General features: G+C 42.9%; 3 protein-coding genes across 5 annotated transcripts in view; all 3 read left to right on the top strand.

Annotated features, from left to right (window-relative positions):
- ncstn (nicastrin) overlaps positions 1 to 4783 on the top strand; it is an 11002-nt gene extending 6219 nt beyond the window's left edge. The window contains exons 10-17 of the mRNA XM_031870713.1: positions 84 to 161; positions 858 to 1027; positions 1137 to 1239; positions 1523 to 1621; positions 2213 to 2300; positions 2595 to 2758; positions 3015 to 3227; positions 3560 to 4783. Coding sequence (XP_031726573.1) covers positions 84 to 161; positions 858 to 1027; positions 1137 to 1239; positions 1523 to 1621; positions 2213 to 2300; positions 2595 to 2758; positions 3015 to 3227; positions 3560 to 3682 — 1038 coding nt within the window. The 3' untranslated portion in view covers positions 3683 to 4783. The remainder of the gene's footprint in view (positions 1 to 83; positions 162 to 857; positions 1028 to 1136; positions 1240 to 1522; positions 1622 to 2212; positions 2301 to 2594; positions 2759 to 3014; positions 3228 to 3559) is intronic.
- A 1269-nt stretch (positions 4784 to 6052) lies between these two features.
- On the top strand, positions 6053 to 22233 carry LOC116396235 (vang-like protein 2). Of its 3 annotated transcripts, none has more exons than XM_031870717.1 (8): positions 6053 to 6140; positions 14146 to 14517; positions 14859 to 14982; positions 15910 to 16517; positions 17219 to 17352; positions 17571 to 17706; positions 18451 to 18694; positions 18852 to 22233. In XM_031870717.1, exons 2-8 carry the CDS (start codon positions 14447 to 14449, stop codon positions 19110 to 19112), a joined length of 1578 nt encoding a protein of 525 aa, XP_031726577.1. In that variant the 5' UTR covers positions 6053 to 6140; positions 14146 to 14446; the 3' UTR covers positions 19113 to 22233. The 3 variants fall into 3 exon arrangements, with proteins under 3 accessions (XP_031726577.1, XP_031726576.1, XP_031726578.1); XM_031870716.1 differs by lacking the exon at positions 6053 to 6140 and adding an exon at positions 6169 to 6795; XM_031870718.1 differs by lacking the exon at positions 6053 to 6140 and adding an exon at positions 6169 to 9581.
- A 338-nt stretch (positions 22234 to 22571) lies between these two features.
- fcer1gl (Fc receptor, IgE, high affinity I, gamma polypeptide like) lies at positions 22572 to 24429 on the top strand. Its single transcript, XM_031870719.1, has 5 exons — positions 22572 to 22689; positions 22786 to 22959; positions 23425 to 23463; positions 23879 to 23908; positions 24158 to 24429. The coding sequence occupies exons 2-5, from the start codon at positions 22843 to 22845 to the stop codon at positions 24221 to 24223; spliced, it is 252 nt and encodes an 83-aa protein (XP_031726579.1). The 5' UTR covers positions 22572 to 22689; positions 22786 to 22842; the 3' UTR covers positions 24224 to 24429.
- Positions 24430 to 24820: the final 391 nt, after the last annotated feature.

Here is a 24820-nt window from a genome sequence, read left to right as displayed (position 1 = left end):
TGTGTGTGTGTGTGTGTGTGTGTGTGTGTGTGTGTGTGTGTGTGTGTTTTTATATTTCAGTGTGTTGAATTTGTTCCCCGCAGGTTGGACTGCGTGCTGAGTCCAAACTGTGGCTTCACTCCGACCCGGTGTCCAGGAAGAACAGCAGTGTCGATGAAGAGGTTTGTATCCTTCTCAAACATCACTGCTCCAACAACACAGCACATGTAAAAAATATTATTTAAACTGATCGCGTAATGTCTCTAAATATAGCTTTTTAAAGCGGTGTAGTGCCTTAGATTGGAAAAATTCATAAGATAAACTGAAGTGTGACATCAGCAAAGATGATGTACAACGCAGATGTATAGATTAGAGAGGTTAACTAAAAGTACTATACTATAGAGTACAATAAGAGGCTACTATACACATTGTAAGCATATATTGTACACAATAAAAAGCAGGAAAATGAACTAGAGGTACCGTATACATATAGTAAACAATAGTGTCTATAAAAGTGTATTGTTGTCTCGTATATTAAGTAATACCGTAGCTGAACCTAATGAGAGGATTTTTTACGTTGAAATAGATTATGAAATAAAAATTGTACTTCTGAAAAGATCCTAAAACTTTGTGTTAGTCCTAAACTAATGTTAAGACTAAAACAGGAACAGATGTGGAAACAAGTGGAAATGTTCCTTAAGCTCTACTGCTACATACAATTCTATGAATGCAAAATATAAAAATAATAAAAAATCAGCAAAAAAACTTTTAAATATTAGACGACCGTTTCAGAGTAAACTTGGATGTAAGACGGAGCAGAGATCAAACCACTGAGCTCACAGCGTGTGTGTATTACTGTGTGTGTAACGTTTATCCAGGTGAAGAAGCTCATCCAACGCCTGCAGTCGGCCGCCACAGACCTAAACGTCTCAGCGGAGGAGCCGAATGTCTCTCAGCCGCTCCCGCCCTCCTCCTTCCAGCGCTTCCTGCGAGCTCGACCAATCCCTGGAGTCGTTATCGAAGATCATCAGTCTGCTTTCACCAACAGGTGACTCGCCATCATTACACACTTATCGCATTAAATTGTCATCATGGGATCCGCGTTGCCTCGAGGAATCGTCTTGTTTTGTTAATTTATTTTCCTCTTCTGGTTCCAGGTTCTACGAGAGTATGTACGATAACGCCGAGCACCTGAACATATCTTACCCATCCAACCTGACGCTAGAGGAGCAGCTTGAGTTCGTCACTGACACTGCCATGGTAAAGCTAATTAATCACTGATGTTCCATGTTGCAGAATGTTACAGAGTCATTCTACTCTACATGTGTTATCCGTAACTAGTTGCTTTCATCAGTTGTGTAATCATAAACCCGTTCTCATTGTTTGCTGACTTCTCAGGCAGTTCAGTCAAGTCCAAACTTGTCTGGTAGTATTTAAGCTGTCAGGCTGTTGCTGTTTAATTTATTATAGAGAAGTTCACTCGGCTGTTTGTTGGGAAGCAGCTAAATGAAGATCTTCTGCATTTCTCTTCGTGCATCTTCAGGCTCTGACTGAGGTGGCCACCATGGTTGCCCGGACTCTGTACGCACAGGCAGGAGGAGCAGAAAGCCAGCGCAACAACATCAACGCAGACCGTCAAATAGTAAGATTTATTTAGCAATTAGTGGAATTTGTTTTCAACCATCTCATCCACAAGTTCACTATTTCTATATATGTGTTGCCTGTCAACACCACAGCATTTCTCCACCTGAATAATATGAATTTGTGCTTTTTTATTTTATCTAAAGTCAACGTCTAGTAGACAATAAAAGTTGTGTTTTACATCTGAATTAAAGTTGTAGAGGTTTTAAAAATATGACTGTTTCTTCATCCACTTGTGGTGAGAATTTAAGCCAGTAATGCAGATTATCTTCCGACATACAATATCAAAAGTTGCTTTCATTTCCTTACAATGATATTGGTATTTATCTTCCATTCCTAGAAGGCTTTTGTATTTAGGAGGTACAACTTTGTTTTTACTGTTTAACCGTCACCTTCCTGCATGTTGCACTCACATGACACAGTTTTTTTTATTTACTTCCTTTACATATTACATTATATAATATTATGTTAGTTTGTTCTGTCTAATTGGTCCCTTGAAACATGCTTTTATGTAGTTTTTCTGGATAGATTTCTTCCTAATGACACATTTGTATCGGTGACTGACTCTGTTTAACTGTTTCCTGTCCCTCAGGTGACCCGGATGCTGTACGGTTTCCTCGTCCGTTCCAATAACTCCTGGTTCCAGCAGCTGATCCCCTCTGACCTCATGAGCCACCTGAGTGAGTTGAGATACAAGCTAATCCTTTTTTTAGTTGACTCATACAAATGTCTTGTTTTGAAGCCGCTGGGGTCATGATGAACGTTACTGCTGTACTTGACATATTTACTCTTGCTTGCTTGTATTGGAGCGTAGAGGGCAGTCGGAAACCCTTTTCTCATTATTGACGAGGCAGAGGAGACGGTACATTTGCTCTGTTGAGTCCTCGGCCCTGCATGCATGTCCAGAGGGGACATTTCAGCGAGCTACAGTATTTCCAGACACACAACTTCATTTCCTTTGTCCTGTCTCTCAGCTGACAGGCCCACAAACTTCTACATCGGCGTGGACCTGCAGTCCAGCAAGTCGACCTTTCTGGTCCAGTACCTGCTGGCTAACCTGACGGGAAGCACCGTCAACGTCACACAGGAAAACTGCCAGAACCAGAGAGAGAGTGAGGAGGACAAAGAGAACAAACATGTGAGGCCTACAGCAGTCTTCCTTTTACGAATTTACTTTAGTCTGAGACAAATTATACCACAAGAATAAATACATTCATAAACGTATTACAAAAGGTCAAGATGTGTATCTCAAAGTTCTTTCTTCTGTTGGAAAAATACAAAGATTGATGAATATAGAATAAAGGTGCATTCGGAATTCTATTGGAACTGTAACATCTTTGACTCCTCCTTTAATATATTATTATTTAATATTTATTCCCTGCCTCCTCCCTCAGATGTACTACTACTTGTGGGCTCAAGGCGCGGCGCCTCCCAACAGCACAGAGCGGGAGGGTTTCTGCATGCGCTCCACGGCCCGCCTCTCCAAAGCGCTGTCCCCAGCCTTCGACCTTCGGGAGTACACCTCCAAAGACTATTCAACGTGGACAGAGTCTCGGTGGAAGTCCATCAAAGGACGCATATTCCTGGTGGCGAGTCACGAACTGGAGGTAAACCTTCGCTTCACCCCTCAGAGTCAAAGACAACACATGTGATGCAGGTTTAAAACACACTGTGCTCTGTGGATGGCCGATGGGTTCTTCTAAAGGAGTATTGGTTATTCACGTGCTGTAGGAAGTCTGGACTGTTTGATGCCTCCTTCACCAGCCGTTGGAACAGTGCATCGCTGTCTGCCACTGGGGGTGCCAAAGTCCAATATGTTAAAATTCTACACATAGTGACTTTAAAACTGCTCTGATCTAATATTTTTATCTTAACAATGTATGAAATGAGAATGCATAATCTGAGAGGTGTTAATTATCAGACTTCTTGACTCCTCCAGATGGTGACGCTGGGCGTGGGCGTCGGCGTGCTGCTAACATCTCTGCTGCTGACGTACTTCATGAGCTCGAAGGCCGACATACTCTTCAGCTCGGGGAGGGAGCCCGCCAACGCCACTTACTGATCCAGACTGAGGCGACGCCGGCCCACGACCACTACTACTACAACTACTACTTCTATCCCAACCAGACATGGACAGACAAACCACGAGTAGGTACACAGGTTAGAAACGGCAGCGGCAGAGGTTTTTTTCTTTCTTTTCTTTTTTTAAAAAGACGACGACTCCATGTTTATGGACTCACTGAGGTGAGGCGTGACACGAGGACTGGACTGGACCGGACTGGATTGGCCTGGATGGATCTGGACTCATCAGGGTCAGAAGACACTGCTCAGGCCCTGTCAGTGGAAAAGATGTTTATATTTCTTTAGTTTTTTTTTCTCTTATTGTCACAGAATGTTTTGTTCATGGTGTCTCGGGATAGGCACTAAACATCGAGCATTATTTTGGAGTGTTTCTGATTGTGAATATGTAAATGTGACTGAGTGTGTGTCAACTGACTGTGTGTACGGACTATTATGAGCGCGTGTTTGTGTCTGAACTTTGTATGAGGAATGCGACGGTATGTGCAATACTGCCTCTGTCTTCTCTGTCAATGTAGTTAACTTATCAATCAGTTCTGAGATGAAGAAACCACTTTTTTGAGTCCGTGAACAAGTAGTTAAATTTAGGGTTTTGCAAAATCTGGACATGTGCAGTGAAGTATTTTGATAAGTTTTAGGTTCTGGGATGTTGACAACAATCCTGAATATTTATATTGTTCACTCCCAGTACACATACACCTACACCTGTATGTAGTTGCAGACCCACTGCAATTTCACATGTTGTGATATTTGTGTGGAGAAGAAGAATTTCCCCGCAGCCCCGGCGTGGCTGACAAACACTTTATTTCATATCGATCAGCTGCCAAAAAGAACCACGTCAAATCCGGTCCAAACATCTTGTGTTTCGACACTAAAGATGCGCTGGTGCTCTGGCTGTGCACTCTTTTTGGTTCAAAACCTTCTTCACAAGATTTCTGTTCATGGTAACTTTAGTTTAAAAAGTACAGTTTAAGTGTGTCAACGCTCAAAAAAGGTTTTGAAATTCTGTTGTAATTGTAATGGATGGAATCGATGACCAGTTGTGATGCCTTGATGAAGAAATAAACACATTGCTTCTTCTCAAGTTCTTTCTCTCATTGTCGACTCACTGATGAAATGTAATTGATGTTTTAAGAGCTTCCTGTTACAGATGAGATAGCGGCACTCAGAAAACATATCAAACAAATACTGTGACCACAGATTAGCTTTTTATTTCTGTGCTTACATGTTTAAACAATCCGTGACACCAGTGGTTCCCCTTCAGGAAGTCAATGAGTTGTGAACAGCTAATCAGACATTTACTTCATCTTGTGACTGCTCGGATCTTAATTAAAACTCTAAAAACATATTTAATACTATTCTTTATTTTGAATCTAGAGGTTTAAATGTGTTGAGGTCTCATTGGTTTGTTCGTGCTGTGATTAATCAGACGGATTCTACAATTCAGTAATAAAATAAAGTACATTTTATTTATAAAGCCAGAAATCACAGACATGCTGTTTTGCTTCTCAAAAAATTGTATTTATTATGAAAATACATGCTCTTTATTGTGGTTATTCAGTTGTAAAATTGGTCATTACATGCTAATAAATCATGATAGAGTAAAAAACAACTAACTAAAAGTCTTCCAAGTATCTTAATGAAACCTGCAGCTACTCTGAAAGTCATTATATGAACAAGTTAGTAAGATTTAACCTGCTGGAAAAAATACTTTGATCTCCTCTTCCCTCATGCAAACTGTATTGTAATAAGTTAAAATAGTTAAAAAAGAAATCGTGTAAAATAGTTTTGCCTCTTAAACTACTAGACAACAAACCATAAAATCCCATCAAAGAAACGTGAGTTATACAGTATAGGCATTAAACACCATGACTTTTCTTTTTGGTATTTCTCTAATGTAATTCTGAGGATGACACGTGAGGGCAGGAAATGACTCACCCAGCGTATTACAGGAAAAATGGCTCGTTCTAATATTTCGTTGGGTCGGGATAGAGTTTGTGTATCTAAATGTCTTAAAAAGCTGCTGGTCTGAACACATAAATGTGTGTTCACAGCTCCACAAAGGTCAGACTGTATATAAAAACATCTGATGATGATGATGGTGGTGGTTTCTGGAGGATTTTTCTTCTTCTCCCATCAGCAGCTCCATAAACTGTTTTATGAGCCGAGGGAACCACTTTACTTTGTGACATTATAGTGTCCACTTCTTTTCACTGTGTGTGTGTGTGTGTGTGTGTGTGTGTGTGTGTGTGTGTGTGTGTGTGTGTGTGTGTGTGTGTAATGGATGTTTTGTGGCTGAACACACACAGTTTCTCAGGGAGGGGAGGAACAGAGGAACAGAGGAGGGGCCAAAGTGGAGCGGAGGCGGGGCGCACGGTGCTACGGCTGAGTGGAAAGAAAGTGGAAAGTGAGAAAATACCTGAATGGACAATCTGGAATAAGTAAGTAGTATTTTTGTGTGGATAATGTCTTGAAGTGCTGCTGGCGGGTGATTGTGTGCGCTGCTGTAGCGCAGAGGGAGAGAGAGGAGGGGTCTTGGGGCGCAGGAGGTCTCCGGTTTCCCCAAACAATAGTCGACAGGACGCGATGGTCGCCTTTTTTTTTTTTTTTTGGAAACCGCAGGGAACTTTAGGACCCTCATCGGCCCTATTGTTGTCCTCACCGAGGCCACGTAGCTCTGTGTAACGGTTTTAAACGTGGTGGAGAGAGACTCGTGTTTATAAATGTTAGAGAATGAAACGTTCAGAGAGAGAGGGAGGGAGAGAGAGAGGGAGAGAGAGAGAGAGAGAGAGAGAGATGCGCATGGAGGAAAGGAACCGCGTCCAGTTTGATTGTAGGCCGACGGTTTGGGATTTTTCTCCTCGCTGAAGGACCGCAGGGAATTTCGAGTGCGTTCATTCATTTACAGTGTTGGAGAAGCGAATGCGGAAGAGAGGGCACGAGCATTTTTTGGGGGGGATAATTTGGCATCAGGACGCGGACCAGTGGGGCCTGGGAGTCTCCCATTGTCCTGCCCGTACAACACCCTCCTTTCCTTTCATTTTGTGGGTCGCACAACTCTTTATTTTGGCCCTAAATGCTCCCGGATCCCTCACAGTAAGTCCGCCTCTTTGTAGCCTTTTGTGCATGTGGAGACATTGTTGAATTATTGATCCACGTTCCCTCATCCGACAACAGTGGGAGGATACGAATGTGTCCAAATTGGCTCTCGCGTCGTTGTTGCGCCGATCAGACTGAAACAGTGTAACGTTGCAGCAGTAGCAACAGGCCTGGTGTCCTCAGCTGTGTGTGCTAGAGAACAAGAGAAACACACCGTATGCTGCTATAAATACACATTAGAGGGAGACAGAGGAGCACAGTACACTATAAACTGCGTCCAGAGGGACTGTTGCAGCGATAAAACAGGCCATAATAATACCATCAAGTACAGTAATATCACAGTGCAGCTGGTTCACTACAGGGGTCTGTTGACACACATGGATCGAAACAGCCTGTAGGAGAATCACTATGAATGTTAGGTTTGTATACGTGTAATAATGTCCAGTAGGGCCTTAACTAACTCATCTTATTTTAATCATTAGGTCAATTAAAATTTCAAGAAATAGTGAGTGTTTTCTATTAAGTATAGAACTCTTCCATCTGTAGATCATCTAGTGAATGCACCATTGAAAGGCATGCTGATGATGTTGTTGTTGAGGTTTTTAAATGTCATTTTTAAACGCTGAGTGAACCACTAATTGGATCGCACTCAGCGTCCGCAGAAAATATCTCAAAACCTGTGCAGGGCCGTCATAGAATAAATCCATTCTCAGTCGAGTAACACTCAGACTGTCGACTAATTTAATCCACAAGAATCATGTCAAAGCACCACTTTACACCCTGTGTTCACCAGAGATGTGCTCATAAGAGGGGGCCGCCCTAAACCCGAGGAGATAACGCTGAAACTATATTAAACACAGCTATAGGGCTAATATTGTTTATGGTTTGGCTGAACTGACCCTTAAACATGTTTGTCTAACTGGATTTATTATGAAATCTATTCGCCCCCACGCCGTCTAATGGACTGGAGTCCTTCATCTGAACCACATCCATCTCATCTCGGCCCATCGAGCCACTTCCTGTCCCCTCAATACTTTGTTTGGATATTAAGACAGATTGTGTGCAGGGGGCTCTCTGACACACAGCGCTGACCAGAGGACAGGCCTGTTGATTCAACCATATCCTGTTAGATTTGCACACACACACACACACACACACACACACACCTGCTCCGGTTTGCTAGCCATGTGTGCACAAAGGCTGACAGTAGCAGTTGTCTTGTTTTTGCTGGTTTTACTGATGTCGTTTTAGGCAGCAGTGGGTGGTGGTCAGCCCTGTGTGTGTGTGTGTGTGTGTGTGTGTGTGTGTGTGTGTGTGTGTGTGGCCCCGGTACAGGGATGAGCCTCTTCCCCTGCAGGACCCTGGGTGTGTGCACCCTTATTTTCACAGTTGGCACATCGGGCCTCAAATGGCTGCTGAGCGGAGCTGGTCATCTCAGAGACGGCCCAGCTTGCCTTCCCACTCTGACAGCTGCTGCCCAGAGCTCAGAATGTTTGATGAAAGCTTGATTTGCCTTTGGGGGGAAAAAGAGGCTGTAAAATCCGACATCTGCTTGTTTCAAATGTAACGTGACGCGGGCTGCATGTTCACGGCAAAATTCCTGAATCATTTTCGTCGCCAATAAAAGTCAGTCGGAGCGATTTATTGAGCAGCATGAACTCACTTTTTAATATCAACATCTTCACTTTTTCAAGGCAAGTTGAGTTTATATGTACGTCACATATTTCTTACTTAAAAACTTCACATAAACAGGAGGTATTTGATAAGAAATACAGGCATTTAAACACCAAATAAAGGCTTAGAAATCATTTTTAAAGCAAAAATAAGTGGAAAGCAAAACATTTTTTAAACTACAACAAAACTTATGACAGAAATATAGCTCTAATATTTGTAAACAATATTTAAAAGCATGAGGTCATGATTGGGGATGGTTACCAGACCAAAGTGTAGAAAAGATATATACATTTTGAATTAGATTTAAAAAATACTTTGATTGGAGTACATTCTATTTGAAGTTTAGTTAGTGACTTGTCAAAAAATGTCTTGGGTCAGTGGGGTTTTGGTGGTGACTCAGCATCTTTCAGTGTTTCTAGAATCCTGGCTATACGGCCTCATTGGGAGAGATGTCCCGTGAAAACAGTTGTCTTTGCTATCAGTTAATGATAGATATTAAACAGTTTTACAATCCTTTTGGCCCGAGCCAAAAACCGTGGCACTCGTAGGCGTGACGCCCGACATCGTCGCTGTTTACTCTCAGACCACACACACCTACGCAGATTACTGAACCGGCCTGTTGTGTGCAAACTCTGTTAAAAAGCTGCCCAGAGCGTGAAGTGAACAAAGGTCATTTTCTTTTTTTAGAAGCCAGACTTTGACTTTGAGGCTGGGTGGTGAGAAATGAACGAGTTAAAATACCCTGAAGAATCCCACCACTGTTTGATTCACGAGGAACAGGAACCGATACTGTGTTCGTAGAAGAAGTCGATCAAAAGACACGAACGACGACGGGTTGTTGCTTGTGTTCAGATACTTATTCCAATACTTTAATTTAACTTTAATGTTGCCATGCTGACTGAGGTGGACCATGAGGACCCTGGTGAAGCTCATTAAGTAGGCCATAGGAAACTGGGATGAATAGGAAACCTTATCCATCTCAGCGCTGGACCACACCCCTGAAGATCAAGCGCTGTGTCATATTCTCACGAACCGTCTGACTGGTTGGCAGACGGGCACAGTTGTTGCACGGTACATCGGGTTCAACCCAGTGCTGCTCAAGGATCAGGGTAAGGGACACTGCTGAAGAACAGAAATGCAAGGTACCATAATGTACAAGGTAAAGGCATTCAGTGGATTTATCTTGTGTAATTATTACAGGACATTTTGGGAAATATGCGTGTTCGCTTTCTTGCAGAGAGTTGGATGAATACGTAAGAAGCTGCAACAGGTTTAACAGCAAAACATGTAAAGATAAAACAACCAACAACGTCGGAGCTCATCAATAAGAATTTAGCACCGGTGCACGTTCAATGCAGGGTTTCGTTACCCATCCCTAGCTAGCGGAGAGTAAAACGTTAGCCAGTGCTCGCAAAATGTCAGCAATTTAAGATATATGCTTATTCGCAGACATGAGTGGTTTCGTTCTTCTCATCTAACGCGCAGCAAGAAAGCAAATACATGTATTATCCATAATGTTGAACTCTCCCTTAAAAAAGGGCCCTCCAGTGATTGTATTTCACTTCCAGAGAGTTGGGGGACTTTTGAGAGACCGATTCCGTTTCCCATAATGCATCCTGATAGCATCTTTAATGTGAAACCCTACCTGCCTCGTAGACACCTGTGTTTCAAACACCATGCCTCCAGTTTGTAACAAACTCTTTCTGTTAGGAGTTGTCAGAGTTGAGATAACACTAATGACATCACCGTGACATCATCGGAGTTGTTTTGATACCAGTTTCCAAAATGCGTCCTAAAATGATAGATCGGGTATCGGCGAGTATGCATGACCATGCACCATTTTATATCATGTTATCAGCTCATTTATCAGCTCATCTACACGACGCATGTTTCAAATTGGTGGAAAAAATAGTTTAAATTGTATGAAATAACAACCAATGATATGTAACCAACCAAACCGGCCATTAAGGACTCAAACGCATCATAAGCAGGCCAACACTAGAAAGGGAAATATCATAACCCGATGTATCGAAACAGTGGGAGTTTGTGATGTATATTGTAGGTCATATCATCCCTGTTATGCAAGGCTAAAATTACAAACCAGTTTCTTTTCTCCATTCAAGCGTTTGTGTCTTTTGAAAGACGTGAGGTTTCATGTAGAATCCGCTTTAAAACACCAACCGAACCTCCTCTCATACGCCTTTCATACCACATGTGTCCCATTATGAGGAAAGCAGGTCAATCTTAAGTGTTATGACGTCATGTTGACATGACGACTGAAAGGTCAGTCCTGCAAAATGAAAACAGGAGGAACTTCCTCGTGAAATGCAGCCGTCATACAGAGAGAAACCCATTGTTCAACCTGCAGAGATCCACATTTCTTCATCAACGTCAGCTTTACAAGTTAAGAAGACAAAGATGCAAGTGATGCAAGTACATGTGTTATAAATATTCAGGGTCCTCTGAGGATTAATTTTACATTTCCGGGTGACTCCCTGACTTCACCATCAGGGTAAAAACCTTCCTTGACCTAAGCTTTTGACCATTTTTCTGCATTAAAAAAAACATTCGCAAATGTGCTTGAAATGTACGGTATTCATGGTCCCCATAGGATGAATCCTTTTGGCTTTGGTGACTGCCCCGTTGGGCTAAACTTTCCAGTTGTACGCAGACATCTAACGGGCAGATTGCCCTAAACTTCACTGAGCACTTTCATTCTCTCAGAGGATTATCTCTCTACATTTTTGACACTCTGACGCCTCCACCCACCTCGCACCAAAATGTAAACTTTACACACAGCATACCTCGTATTAGAAGGTGATGAAATCCTTTTGATTTGACTTACGTTATCTATAAGTGCCGTCCTCACAACAACCTTTATTTATCACCACGATATTTGACGTTTCGACTTTTATTCATGTCCCTTTTTTAATTGCTCCCTTTTGGATACATACGGTTTAGTAAAGGTTGTTATACTTAATGAGACAAAAACACTATACTTGCCTTACTTCTCGTGTGATAGTCGGAGATGCAACGCAGTAAATCAGCTGCTGGGATCTTTATCTTAGAGTGACTCATCTTAAAGTGTAATTGCTTTAAAATATGGACAGTATTACTGTAATGGCTTAATTGTTGTTGGGCGGCGGGTAAACATTATGAGGCCAGCTGATGAATTCAGATTGTTATTTTGGCCGAGGTTTCTCTGTCTGGGAGGGCGCGCTCCAGCTAAACTTCCCCAGCCATTAGATAAAAACACTGTTTAGATTCAGTTTATTGCCGGTCTAAAAACATGTGGTTTGCCTGCGAGTCTGTAACTACTCTCCCTCACCATATTTCCTACTTTACTCCACTTAAATCTGCTTCCCCATGTGAACCTGCAGCGACTATCTGCAGGACAGATCTTGAATCTCGGTCGTTTAATGTGTTTATTCATGCAACTGTACCACTGTACTATGCAGTTGCGTGACATTTACAGGGCAGGTTCCTCTCTGTTGCAGAGATAAATCATGTGGTCAGCATGAAACCGTTTTACTGCACATCATGTGGCATGAAAAGCAGAGCGCGACTGTGTACATAAGATGCTCATTGCTCTGCCATTACTGCAGATAAAAGCCTATGATGATACAGCAGGAGGAGGCTGCTTACTCATTTGAGTTTCGTGGTCTGGGATCGGCATGTGGAGGTTTTTGCACATGGCGGCAGGGATTCAAGATCTCTCGTCTGGTAAGACTTAGTGGGTTTATTGGTGCTGGATAAGGGGGCGCATCCTCTTATGACAGAATATGAATGCTGTAAAACAAAAGGAGTGCACGAGAGAAACTCTCAGACATCCCACGGACATCTTCGCACAGTATTGTGGCTTGAAGGGGAAAGTGGATTTTAATCACAAAGGCGCTGATGGAGCAGAAACCCCACATTAAGTCAAATCAGGACCCCTTCAGACCGTGATGGCAGCTAACGTCCCGCTCCATTTCCACCAGAGGCCCAATGAAAGCCAGCGAGCGTCACCCGCCCTTTATCACTTAACCAGCATATGACAGTCCAACATCCGTCATGCCAACACTTTTATTTTGCCGATTTCTTTCTGGAGAACGGAGTGGTCGGAGGGGCGGCGTAAGGTCAGGTTTCCACAGCAACTGTCAACCTCCGATCCCCCCCCCAGCTGAACACCCTCTTTCATCGCCATGGCAGTGGAGAGGCCCTGTCTCCCAGGGGGACGAGGGGAGTGTGGGAGGGAATGTGAGACGGAGAGAGAGAGAGACAGAGAGAGAGAGGGAGGGACAGGGAGAGAGAGGGCAAACAAGTTTTGTGAAAACACAGTAATGCAATATGGCCGCCATTGTGTCCGCGAGCTGACGGCGGCTGAAGCTGCCGTCTTGACACAGCCGCGTGATGATTAACCTCGGCGAGACCCGGAAGACGAAGCTGAAACCGAAGCCTCAGTTTAGGGTTAATGTGTGTTGGTGTCACTCACAGTGCTCAGTGGGCCAGGGTGAGAGGTTCGAGTCACACAGGAGTCAACGACCACAGACATGGACTCTTCATTTACAATCAAACCGACTGAATAGATTCTGAAACCTGGTCCTGATGGTCTTTGTTTCCAAATTAGACAATTTTTCATCCCTGAACTTTTGCGTTCTCCTGCTCTTCCAATGTGAGGATCTGCTGCTTCTCTCTGTTATATAATTGTAAATTGAATATATTTGAGTTTTGGACAGATGATGATACTTGGTGATGATGGTCTTTTTGCATATATACTGAACATTTTACAGACAAAAAAACGAATAACAAATAAAACAAATCAATCAATAACAAAACCAAACATTAGTTTCAACACAAATTCAAACCCAGACTGAAGACAACTGTGTTGCACATTAAAACGCCACTGAACAATCAAATGGAGAAATAAACTGTGAAGATCATTGAGGAGGACCCTCCAGTGACCGACATGGCTGGACAACATCTAATAACAGGCTGGCATCAGCCCAGAATACTAACAGATTAACGTAGGCCCTAAAACTGTGTTTACAATCGCTTTAAGTTAAGTGTAGTTCTGACATCATCAGCTCATAAATCATCGTTTAAAGGGGCCTTTAGGAATTTCTTTTGTAAACAGACAAAATGTATGTTTGTATTAAAGTTTTTATCACCAAATGTTAAAAGCATTTTCCTTCCTTATGAAACATTTGCAATAAAACATTTTTTTTATTTAAATTCAGCCTTGTTAACATACATCTTCTTCTCTGCCTTTACTGGAGCATTGAACCATATCTTAGAAGTTTCATAGTCTTAAGTTTTTAAACAATAACACTACTTATTAAACTTCTTTTAAACGTCGCGTTTGAAAGCCAGATATGAAGGAAGTGTTTCCAAACGATGTTTAGATCAAAGCCTTTAATGAATTATATAGAAGGAAGCTCAGAACAGACCCCGGGGAGCTTTAAGTGTATCCGTCTCTAGATGGTCTGGTGTGATAACTGCTAGAAACACTAAGGCAGGAAGTTCACCAAGAAGGGCTTTAAAAATGATGTCATGTTTGACTTTTGACTGGTTATGTTAAGAGTTTCATGGATCTTCATCCAGACCTGTTAAAATGTGGACAGCTGTTTGTGATCCTCAGCAGATACTGAGGTGAAGTGTTAAGCATCCCTCTCTCTCTGCCTCCTCTTTCAGATCACAGTCTCCTCAGCTCTCCCCTGCTGCGACTCTCCTACCCCTCTTCTCCTGCTCTCCGTAGCCTCCCCCGCTCTCCCGCCTCCCTTCTCCTGCGCCCTCCTCGTCGGCCTCCAAGATAGATTCCCTCAGGAGCAAGGTTGACCTGCTCAAGCTGCCCCTGGCTCTCACCACCAAGTCCATCTCCGAGCGCAAGAGCCAGCTGGGAGGAGTCGGCGAGCAGCGGCGCACGGGTGGAGGAGGAGGAGGAGGAGGAGGAGGAGGCGGGCTTCGTAAAGCCTGCTCGCCGCCGACCCGAGACATGGACAACGAGTCGCAGTACTCGGGCTACTCATACAAGTCGTCCCACTCCAGAAGCTCCCGCAAGCACAGGTTGGTAAAATACAAGTCCATTGTATTCAAGTGGTCCAATGTCACAAATCACAGATTTTCTTCAAGGTGCTGAACGTTTGAGAAAAATATCTAATTGTGGTTAATTTGACTGATGTAGCAATTGCGATATGATTTGCAATGTTAAAGAAATAAGAGCAGTCCCCGATCAAAGACATCCTTAGTTGAACTAATCGATAAGTTGATTTAATTAAAGGAACTGTAAAACTGAGTTTCTCAACAAGGAGTCACACCAAAGAAAGTTCAAAGCTGGTGAATATGGTGATGTACAGTAAAATAAAGTATGTTCAGTGACACAACCAGTGACCCCGTCTGCCCTCCAGGGATCGAAGGGATCGTCACCGCTCAAAGAGCCGAGACAGCAGCAGTCGTGGAGACAAATCCGTCACCATCCAGACTCCCGGAGAACCGCTGCTCGATGCCGAGTCGACCCGCGGAGAAGAACGGGTCAGTGAGCTACTCTCTATTAAGAGACACTTAATAATCTGCCACTTATTAAAGACTTCTGGTATTTGTTTTGATTACAATGGTTGTTACTACGTTAATTTCTTTGTAAATGTTTCGTTTACTTTTGTATACATTTGTCCTACTATTACTATTTAGCTATCATCCATTTTAAATAGAAGAAGTGTCTCTTTTATATTCCTCTGATGTCTCTTAGGAGCTGTCAGTCACTGCATGTCAACCCTCGTCTGTCTTGTCAGTCAGTTAAGAAGCAGCAGGTGTCGTCTGGTGGTCTTAAAATACCGAAGACGTATTATATTGAGTTTAAAAGGCATGCGTTCATTAGAGGGACTGAGGATATTTGTTTGTTGCTGATATGAAGTGAAGAGGCGTCCTTCTTTAAATAGTAAAGAGGTATTTGTGTTTAAGCTTAACCAACCTGTCACCCTTCCCTGCTGGCCTTCAAATGGCCACATAGACACAGAGGGGTTGATTTCTTATATAACTTCGTAGAATATTTTAACTTTTCTGGAATTATGGCAGAGTTTAAGGACTTGTCTAATCTTTTTCTTCAATGATTTTGTTTTAGAAATGATACGTCTATATTTGCGCAGGCTCTCTTTACACCCTGAACACACATAAACATAAACATCTTGGGTTTCTGCCTTCATACAGAATCGATTTTCACGAGTTGTTTGATTAATTACTTGACTGTTATTCTTTAAAAGCACAAACCATATCTGGTTAATCATTTTATTCAGTTATCTAGTAAAAAAGACCACAAAAGTATTTTGGTAAAACCTGCAAAAAGCTTGATTTACATTTCATACATTTTGAGTTCTTGTATTAATCATTTGCTGCTGTTCTGCTGGACTTATGTGAAAATGAACCGTAAACACTCATGAATCTTGATACCTGTATCTCTGACAGGATGATAACTGGGGTGAGACCACCACGGTCGTCACCGGCACCTCAGATCACAGCATCTCTAACGAGGACCTGACCCGCATCACCAAAGATTTGGAGGAGTCGACTCCGCTGGAGTGCAAGCGCTTCGTTGGCCCGGCTCTGGGAGGCTGCCTGAGCTTCTTCGCCCTGGTCACGCCTTTAGCCTTCCTCATCCTCCCGCAGGTGCTGTGGCGTGACGCCCTCGAGCCCTGCGGCACGCCCTGCGAGGGCCTCTACGTCTCCCTGGCCTTCAAGCTCCTGGTCCTGCTCATCTCGTCCTGGGCGTTGTTCCTCCGGCCTCCTCGCGCCACGCTCCCGCGCTTCTTCGTCTTCCGCTGCCTGCTGATGGTGCTGGTGTTCCTCTTCATAGCGTCGTACTGGTTGTTCTACGGCGTGCGGGTGCTGGAGCCCCGGGAGCGGGACTACAGGGGGATCGTGGAGTACGCCGCCTCGCTGGTGGACGCCCTCCTCTTCATTCAGTACCTGGCTCTGGTGCTGCTGGAGGTCCGACACCTGCAGCCGGCCTTTTGCCTCAAGGTGGTCCGGAGCACGGACGGAGCCAGCAAGTTCTACAACGTGGGCCACCTCAGGTCAGTGAGACGAGGACAAACATGACAAGTGTGTGATCCTTTTGATCCGGAACAAAGATGAGAAGAAGTTCATTTAAAAAATTTTGGCCATACTTACACTTTCATAACAAAACACAATTATATGTGTTGACAATTTGAATGTTATTATAGCATCTTTTAAATCATTCTGATAGCCTAAGTTTTGTTTTGAAGAGACAAAATATTCTCTGCCCCGAGGTCCACTTACTGCCTTTTTATGAGCTTTTAACTACATCCTATGGTCTTCCTTATTTCACTCCGCTTCAACCAGCAGCTGGGGCCCCATTAAAGGGATTGTTCGTGTGTTTTGAAGTGGGATTAAATGAGGTCGTTAGCCCCCAGTGTGATGAAACAGACAGGAGTTACCGCACAGGAGCCGTGATACATCAAATGATAGTTTGAAGTGTAATATTGTCGATTCAGGTGTGTATTTGTTTTGTTTTATAGCATGACTATAAACCTGGTTTACAAATCTATTAAGGCGTTTGACTTCTCTTACAACGTCTGAGCAGAGGATATTCCCGTTTGAATTCACTCCCTGACAAGAATAACCTCGTTTGGAAGTCGTACTGCTGTTGACTGTCGATGTCATGTGTGTATACAGTTCATGTTCTTGCGTGGTCAGCAGCTGATGATAGACATGTCCTTACTGCGACACTGATGATTGACACGCTGTGTTTCAGTATCCAGCGGGCGGCCGTCTGGGTGCTGGACCGATATTACAGCGACTTCTCCATCTTCAACCCGGCCCTGCTCAACCTGCCCAAGTCCATCCTGTCCAAGAAGATGACCGGCTTCAAGGTCTACTCCCTGGACGGTAAATCCAGAACTCCGGCTTTTGTCAGTTGACACGTTCAGTGACGTACACTGAGGTTAAACCAGCAGCTGAGGGGTCATTTGCAACTATTCCCCTTTACCTGAAACTGCGCTCCTTGACTGTGAGAGTTCAGTGTTCTCTCACATGAATATGAGCATCAGCTAAATACCTGAAATGCAACCCGCTAATCCTCTTCCTCTGCATGTGTCGTCTTGTAGAAAGCACCACCAACAACTCATCGGGCCAGTCGCGGGCCATGATAGCAGCTGCTGCCCGGAGGAGAGACAACTCCCACAACGAGTTCTACTACGAGGAGGCCGAGATGGACCGCAGGCTCCGCAAGCGCAAGGCCAGGTCAGAGAGATGTTCCTCGCTTAACTCCTGGTGTGAAGTGACAGCAGGATATTCTTTGTGATTGGTCGGAGAAGCAATTTGCCTGTTTGCAAAAACAAAAACGTTTTGATTCACTCTCTCAATTTCTCCTCTTGGTCTTGAATATAAATAAAGTTTTCGACGTTTACTTTCTAAGTCAGAAATCGTAGCAATAAAGTCTGACTATTAAATCCACTGAGCTGATAATGTCAACTAATATTAGCTTAGTTGACATTACAGCACAAATACACCAGTATTACCTTATTTGTAGGGCGATTAGATGCTTTTGCTGTAATTTAGAACTTGCTGTAATTTGCTGTGTCTCGCACACACACACACACAAAGGTTTTGCATCGTATTTTCTCCAGAAGGTTATTCTTTATTTCTCAGTGCCTTGGTTCTTAACATAAACATATTTTAAATGTATAGATGTCTCCTGGGTTACTTTTGGTGCTTTACAGCTCAAACCGATTATGAAGGGAAACTATTTCTGTTTCTAAACATATTTAAAATGTGAATCCAGTAAGTAGTTTGCATGTTCGTCAGAGCACAGCCAGCGTACGCTCTTATCTCCATCATAATTACACAAAACATTTGACTGTAAAGACATTCAGAGCCCACTGTTAAAGCAACCAAGAGAATCTTCTATTTGAATAGAGACTCTGCTGAGAGTTAACCACACATCTGACGAGGTTTATAACGGTGCTTTTATCCTCAACCCTCCAGGTTGGTGGTGGCGGTGGAAGAGGCCTTCACACACATCAAGCGTCTCCACGAGGATGAAGTGGCCTCGTCCCCCAAACACCCTCGGGAGGTGATGGATCCTCGGGAGGCGGCTCAAGCCATCTTCGCCCCGATGGCCCGAGCCATGCAGAAATACCTGAGGACCACCCGGCAGCAGGCCTTCCACAGCATGGAGAGCATCCTCACACACCTGCAGTTCTGCATCACACACAACATGACGCCAAAGGTAAAAAGATTGTGATCACTGTGGGGAAGAAAAGCTTCAAAACAGCCCTTTAACCATCGCATGAAATTAATAAAGAAATGATGGGGGTGCAGTTCTAAAATACTTTACTCTAAAAACGGTTATCTTGGTTACTGACCGCCTACATCCTCCCCGTCAGGCCTTCCTGGAGCGATACCTCTCCCCCGGCCCCACCATGCAGTACCAGCAGCATACCGGCAGGGGGCGCCAGTGGACCTTGGTGAGCGAGGAGCCGGTGACCTCGGCCCTGCGGCAGGGCCTCGTCTTCTCGCTGAGACGCCTGGACTTCTCCCTGGTGGTCACGGTGACGCCGCTCCCCTTCTTGCGCCTCGGGGAGGAGTTCATCGACCCAAAGAGCCACAAGTTCGTCATGAGGCTGCAGTCGGAGACCTCGGTGTGAAGGGTCTCCCCTTCCCCCCCCCTCCCCCCACGCTGTCCTCTCTTCGTGCCCGCTCCTGCTGGATCACTGATGTGGCGGGACATGTGGAGGCCATGTGGTCCACTCACATCCAATCAAAGACACCATTCAAGGAGAGGAGAGTCTGAATCCTCCTGTTTTTATGATCATCACAGACGCTCTGATATCAAACTGTGATCAGCTCAACGATTGTTCAAACCTGGAACTAAACAGATGCCTTGACTTTTACTCCTCCTGCGTTGTGACGTCTTCGTCTTTTACGACACGCTGTAAAAAAAACAACAACAAAACACTTTTTTTTTTCTAAAGGGGACTTTTTTCTCTTTTTGCCTCATCTGTTGCCGTGACCACTGGACTACTTTACTGTGCTGACTCAACACATGAACACAGAGGAGGAGGATTACATCACATGTGTCACTTCCTCTTTCTTGTGTCTTAAAGACTAACTGGAGCTCAGCTCTGACTGTGACGCTGGTGAACCACTGCCTTTCTGCTCCCTGTCAGAGCTTTCTTTAAGATGACAAGGACTGTTTTTATATTAAAGGGTGTGACTTTATTCTTCTTTTTTTTTGCACACTTACAGAATGTAGCATTATGTGCTTTGAAATAACACATGGCTTTCTTTTTTTTGTTGTGGTCTGAAGGCCAAAATGTCTTTTATATCTGACTGTAAAGAAAAATGGAAGAACATTCCCGAGCTTCTCCAGACTCTCTCTGTTCATGATTGTCTAAATATGCAGGTTTTGTTTTTACTCTACACTGGCATTTATACTATTCATTTGACAGTTTTAACAAGAAGACTAAACAAAGACCCCATTGGTGCCTGTTATTATCATGCAATCTTAATCAGCTTACTTTACCTGGATAAGGACGTTAAAGCGTAAGCCTGGCGTTGTGTTCTGAGTTCTTCTTACTGTCAACAGCTCCCATGAAAATACCAGAAAACCAATAATGTGTTTCAATACTTGCTGGCTTCTCTTTCACTTTCTGGAAGTCTTTACTTCACAAATATATGCTTTAATTCAATAAAAATGAGCCTGAAGACGAACAGCTGGGCACAAACTACTAAAACTGGAGTAAGGCTCTATTTTAAGCCACTGACTAATGTACGCTAGTGAGAATTACATTAATATGTCACCCAGTGCAGCTGTGGTAGCTAATGGTTTCCTATCAGGCTTTAGTTACACTAATAACATGGTGTAATGAAGATCAATATATTTTTTGTTCCTGGTCTCTTCATGGGATTCGTTGAGAATAAGAAACGTTTAGATGATATCTGGACTTCTAATTTTTTGATGGAAGGCGTGACTGCGTGCATGAACTACTAAATCTACTTCCTATGTATCGGCTAAACCAGATATGGAGGTGGTCTGGATTGCATCGTGATTGGATGTCAACAATATGCGCATGCAATTTGTGACAGATGTTGTGACACATAAAAAAGGAAAAAAAAAATTTTTTCACGACACCACTTCCTGCCACCCACAAGCTGCCCGGCAGGCGATCCCTCCCCCTGCGAAGGACTAATAGAGCTTGAAACGTCTTCCTCAGCCCGAGGTTCAACTCGTTGTTGTTTCTGAAGCTCTCAGCCTCATCTCAGGGCAGTCCTCGGTGGATGGAGTTGCTCAGTTGTCATTGTGACGGTTGGAAGAGGAGGCCGTCGTCACGGACTTTGGTTATGATCTCAAACCTCGTATATGAACATACTTTAGGTCTCACCAGGACATTTATCCCCATGACACCTGAGCAACTCTCTATAGTGCTACAACTATAAATATAATGTATATAGTACAACCATACATATATTCTATATAATGTATTTATAGTAATACAACTATATCTGAATTGTCAAAGATAGAACAACAAAGGTGTGAACCTTTTATGAAGACGGAGACGGACCTTTATATGATAAGATATTTTAGATAAATGAGATCAAAAACATAAGCGTGTGAACAAACGATCGATGAAATCTTTTCAGGAAGTAAACAAGGTCAAAAGACATCAGAAAACATGTCGTCTCACATCATAACAGACAGCGGTTATAAAACAAGGTTAAGATACAACAATGTATTTAATAGAAGCTTGATTCTAAAAACATGTTGACTAAATCTAAAAAGGAATAACATCTGGCAGCCATTGTTGAGATGTGGTTGAAAGCTTTAGAGAACTTCCATTTAAAGATGTACACGCCGTTAACGAGTCCTGAGCTCAATTAACATGTTCATATCCAATCACAATGCAGCATCGAGCCAACAAGAACACCTGTTCATAGCAGGTGTAAAAGCACAGACCTGTGATCAGATGTCAATGGCCAGATTAACGTTTCCAGTCCGCTTGTTAATAGCAGGTGTAAATGGGTCTATTCTTTTTATGTCTTTTACAATATACACATAAGGAATTCAGTCCTGAACAGGCAGCTGAAGTTAAACTATCAGCTGACTTTTATGGTTTTATTTATTTTATTTTTTTGCATTTCTAACAAAAGATCCCAAACCAGACGTGTGATTGTAACTCCTCTCTGCAGCTCCTCTGCAGCGTATCACCGCACTCGCCTTGTGCCACGAGCTGAACCGAGCACAGAGAACACGCTGCCTCCATCCGACAGCCTTACTCTCCAGATGTGGAGGAGCAGCGGTGGGGCACACCTGTCCCCACACTGACTACTCCTCCTCCTCCTCCTCCTCCTCCAGGTCCCAAAACCTACTGTAACGCCAAAACTCGCCTGATGTTGAGACTTGAGCCGATCTGTCGCATCACCCTAGTTTGTTGAGCCACAACGCGACGGACTCTTTTTCTTTTTCCAGTGAAAATATGGTTTAAAAAGCCTGTTACATTTACAAAACATCCAAATACCAGGTCCAATTCTAAGTGATCACAATGCAGATGTTTTTAAAGATGCATGCTAAATATATTCCGGGTTTTTAATAATAACTTGTTTTCTATCATTTTGAAGGTTAAGTTATGACGATGCAATTTTCCGAATGTTTTTACTTTTGAAAAACAAGCGGCTTGTAAAAAATATTTGTAGATTTGTCTTGTATTTTCCTCCTTTTGGTAACTGTAGCTTGTGTAGTGCGATAGGCCTTTTTCCATTATTAAACCATTTATTCCTTACATGTCTCTTTGTTGCCTCACTTTGTAGCGTGGGAGGTCGCTGGAGGTGAAGCTATCTTTAAGAAATGATGTGAACATAATGACCATCCTCACTGTTGTCTTGTGACATAGTTTCACACAGATTCTGCTTTCTGTTTAAATGTGTCTGCTCTCATTAATCATGTTGAAAGTTCTGTGTCACTGGACCAAACAGTAGCAGGGTGTGTGTTTTCTTCTTTTCTTAAGCGTTTAAGAGGAACTTCTGTGAAGAGAGGATGGCAGTGTGGTCGGCGTGTGGTTTTACAGCTTCAAAAAAAAACAAAAAAAAAACACGGACAGAGAGCCCCGGACTTCCTGTTCACTGCTGCTCACAGAGCTCACTTCAGAGGGTTTGACAAGAGCTCTCGCTGACAACCGACGAGGGACCAACACAACAGATCCTCTCTTCTCATCTGAAGCCCAGCCGGTAAGATGCTGCGAGCGTTGCTCATTGCCGCCTTTCTGGTGATCAATCCCACCCGATGGTTAAATGTCATGGGGGAGATTTTCAACACACCTGTAGCACCTACAGGTGGGACACATTTCTGCTGGAGGTGATGATGATGATGAACGATGAACGATGATGATGTGTTGTCAGTGTGCAGAGGCCGTTGGAGACATGAACGTATGTTACATCCTGGATGGGATTCTCATCCTTTACGGCGTCATTCTCACCGTCTTATACTGCAGGTTGAGGGTAAGACAAACAGGAACAACACACACACGCACACACACACACGCCATGACGAGTGTAAGAAAGTGCAGAACTGTTCCTTATGGTTGTGTTAGCGTTCTTCCAAATGACGATGCTGACAGAAATATGATTATTAACACTATTCTAAAAGTTTTGTTCAGATATTCTCTATATTTTGCACATAAAAAACTAAAATGTTCCCCTATCCTATAGAAATGTAGATTATTCTGTCGTAAATGATCCTAACTCCCTTGATATATTTCCTCATTCATATTTGTTTATTTCATGCTCACTGTAGCAGAGTCTCTGATGTATCTGCTCATTTTAGAAGCAAACTCTTCATATGGTTTTGAATATTTCAGCACTTTTGCCAGTTAAACACTCACACATTGGAGTTTAATTTACACCTCCTGATAAATCTTATGTGAATCTCACAATCATTTGTTCTTTCTGATTTGTCTTTGACAGATGATTCCGTCCAAAAAAACAGCTGCCAATCAGCCTGAGGTAAAATTAAAGTTCTATATTATTGTGGGGAGAGAAAATAACTAAAATACAGGACAGATACTGTTTTCTTTAATGCTTTGGCTTCATTTTTTTTGTTGGTACTTCGCCCTCAAAGGCATTAGTTCTGCTTTAAAGCCAACCTCGATCTGTCATTTCCTGTAAGCTCAAGCTGACCACCGAACATCATTATTTATACACGCACACAGTCACAGTTTCCACCAGTGTTTCTTCACACAAATGTGTCAAGATCCCACTTCCTGCTAATTATATGCATTTAATCATTGATCCTCAAAGATTAGAGTGAGTAAGATGCCTCGAAGGAGTAACTGTATTTCACACGTTACACCCAGCGCTCTGTTGTGTTTACTAAGAAACCATTTCCACTGAATTCCTCTCAACTGTTTTTGTCCCACAGAAGCAGCCGGCTTCGGGAGGCATCTATGCGGTGAGACCTCTCATTCTAATGATTAACAAGACATTTAAAAAGGCACATGAAGGAAAAGTGACAGCTTAAGGCCCAGTGGATAGTAAAGAACCTTTTTTTTTTTTTTTTATTCACCTACCTGGCTGTCAGAAAAGAAAAACACTTTGACTCAGTGCAGGAAATGCTCACAGCATTGTGTTGTAGAAATGTATTTAAACTTTTAACACCCGGTGTTTACTTCTCACTAGTTTGGATGTCTGTTTTCTGCAGGGTCTGACCACTCACAGCATTGATGTCTACGAGACCATCAAAATGGATAAAAAGCCGATCGTCTGAAGGGTTTGGGTGCAGAGAGGATGCCGAGCACAGAAACACTGCGTCGAACCCCTCAGAGCTTTATACTGTATATTAAGTTGTGCCTGTGTAGAGTTTCTATGACTTTTCTCTTTGTAAAAATACTATTTTTATTCAGAATACTATATGTGTGAAATGTTAAAACTAAATGAATATAAGAAGTTACTAATAAAGCCATTGTCAGTGTGTTTCACAGCTGGTTTTTCACAAGTTACCAAGAAAACAGAAGTTTGAATTTATCTTTTGTTTCTGTTCGTGTTCCCTTTTTTCAGCCATTTTGCTTCACTTCATGTGAAAAACACTCACGAGGAAGGAGTGCAATGAATGATTATTTTTTATTAACAGTTAATCTGATAATTATTTTTTCATAATCTTTCAAGCGTGTAAAATTACAAAATTATGAAAAAGGCCCCTCACAATTTCCTAAAGCTCGAGGTGACGTCTTCCAACGTCTTTCTTTATCTGACCAACAGTCCAAAGATTCAGTTTCCAATGATATGAAGGAAAAAACAGAGTCTAATTCCTTCCATGTGTGAGAGATCAGCTGATTCAGAATCTGATATGAAACAGAAATTATGA

Source organism: Anarrhichthys ocellatus, unplaced genomic scaffold (assembly GCF_004355925.1).
Source record: "Anarrhichthys ocellatus isolate YVR2014 unplaced genomic scaffold, GSC_Weel_1.0 scaffold54, whole genome shotgun sequence".
Taxonomy (NCBI): domain Eukaryota; kingdom Metazoa; phylum Chordata; class Actinopteri; order Perciformes; family Anarhichadidae; genus Anarrhichthys; species Anarrhichthys ocellatus.
This window is presented reverse-complemented; position numbering and strand designations above follow the sequence as displayed.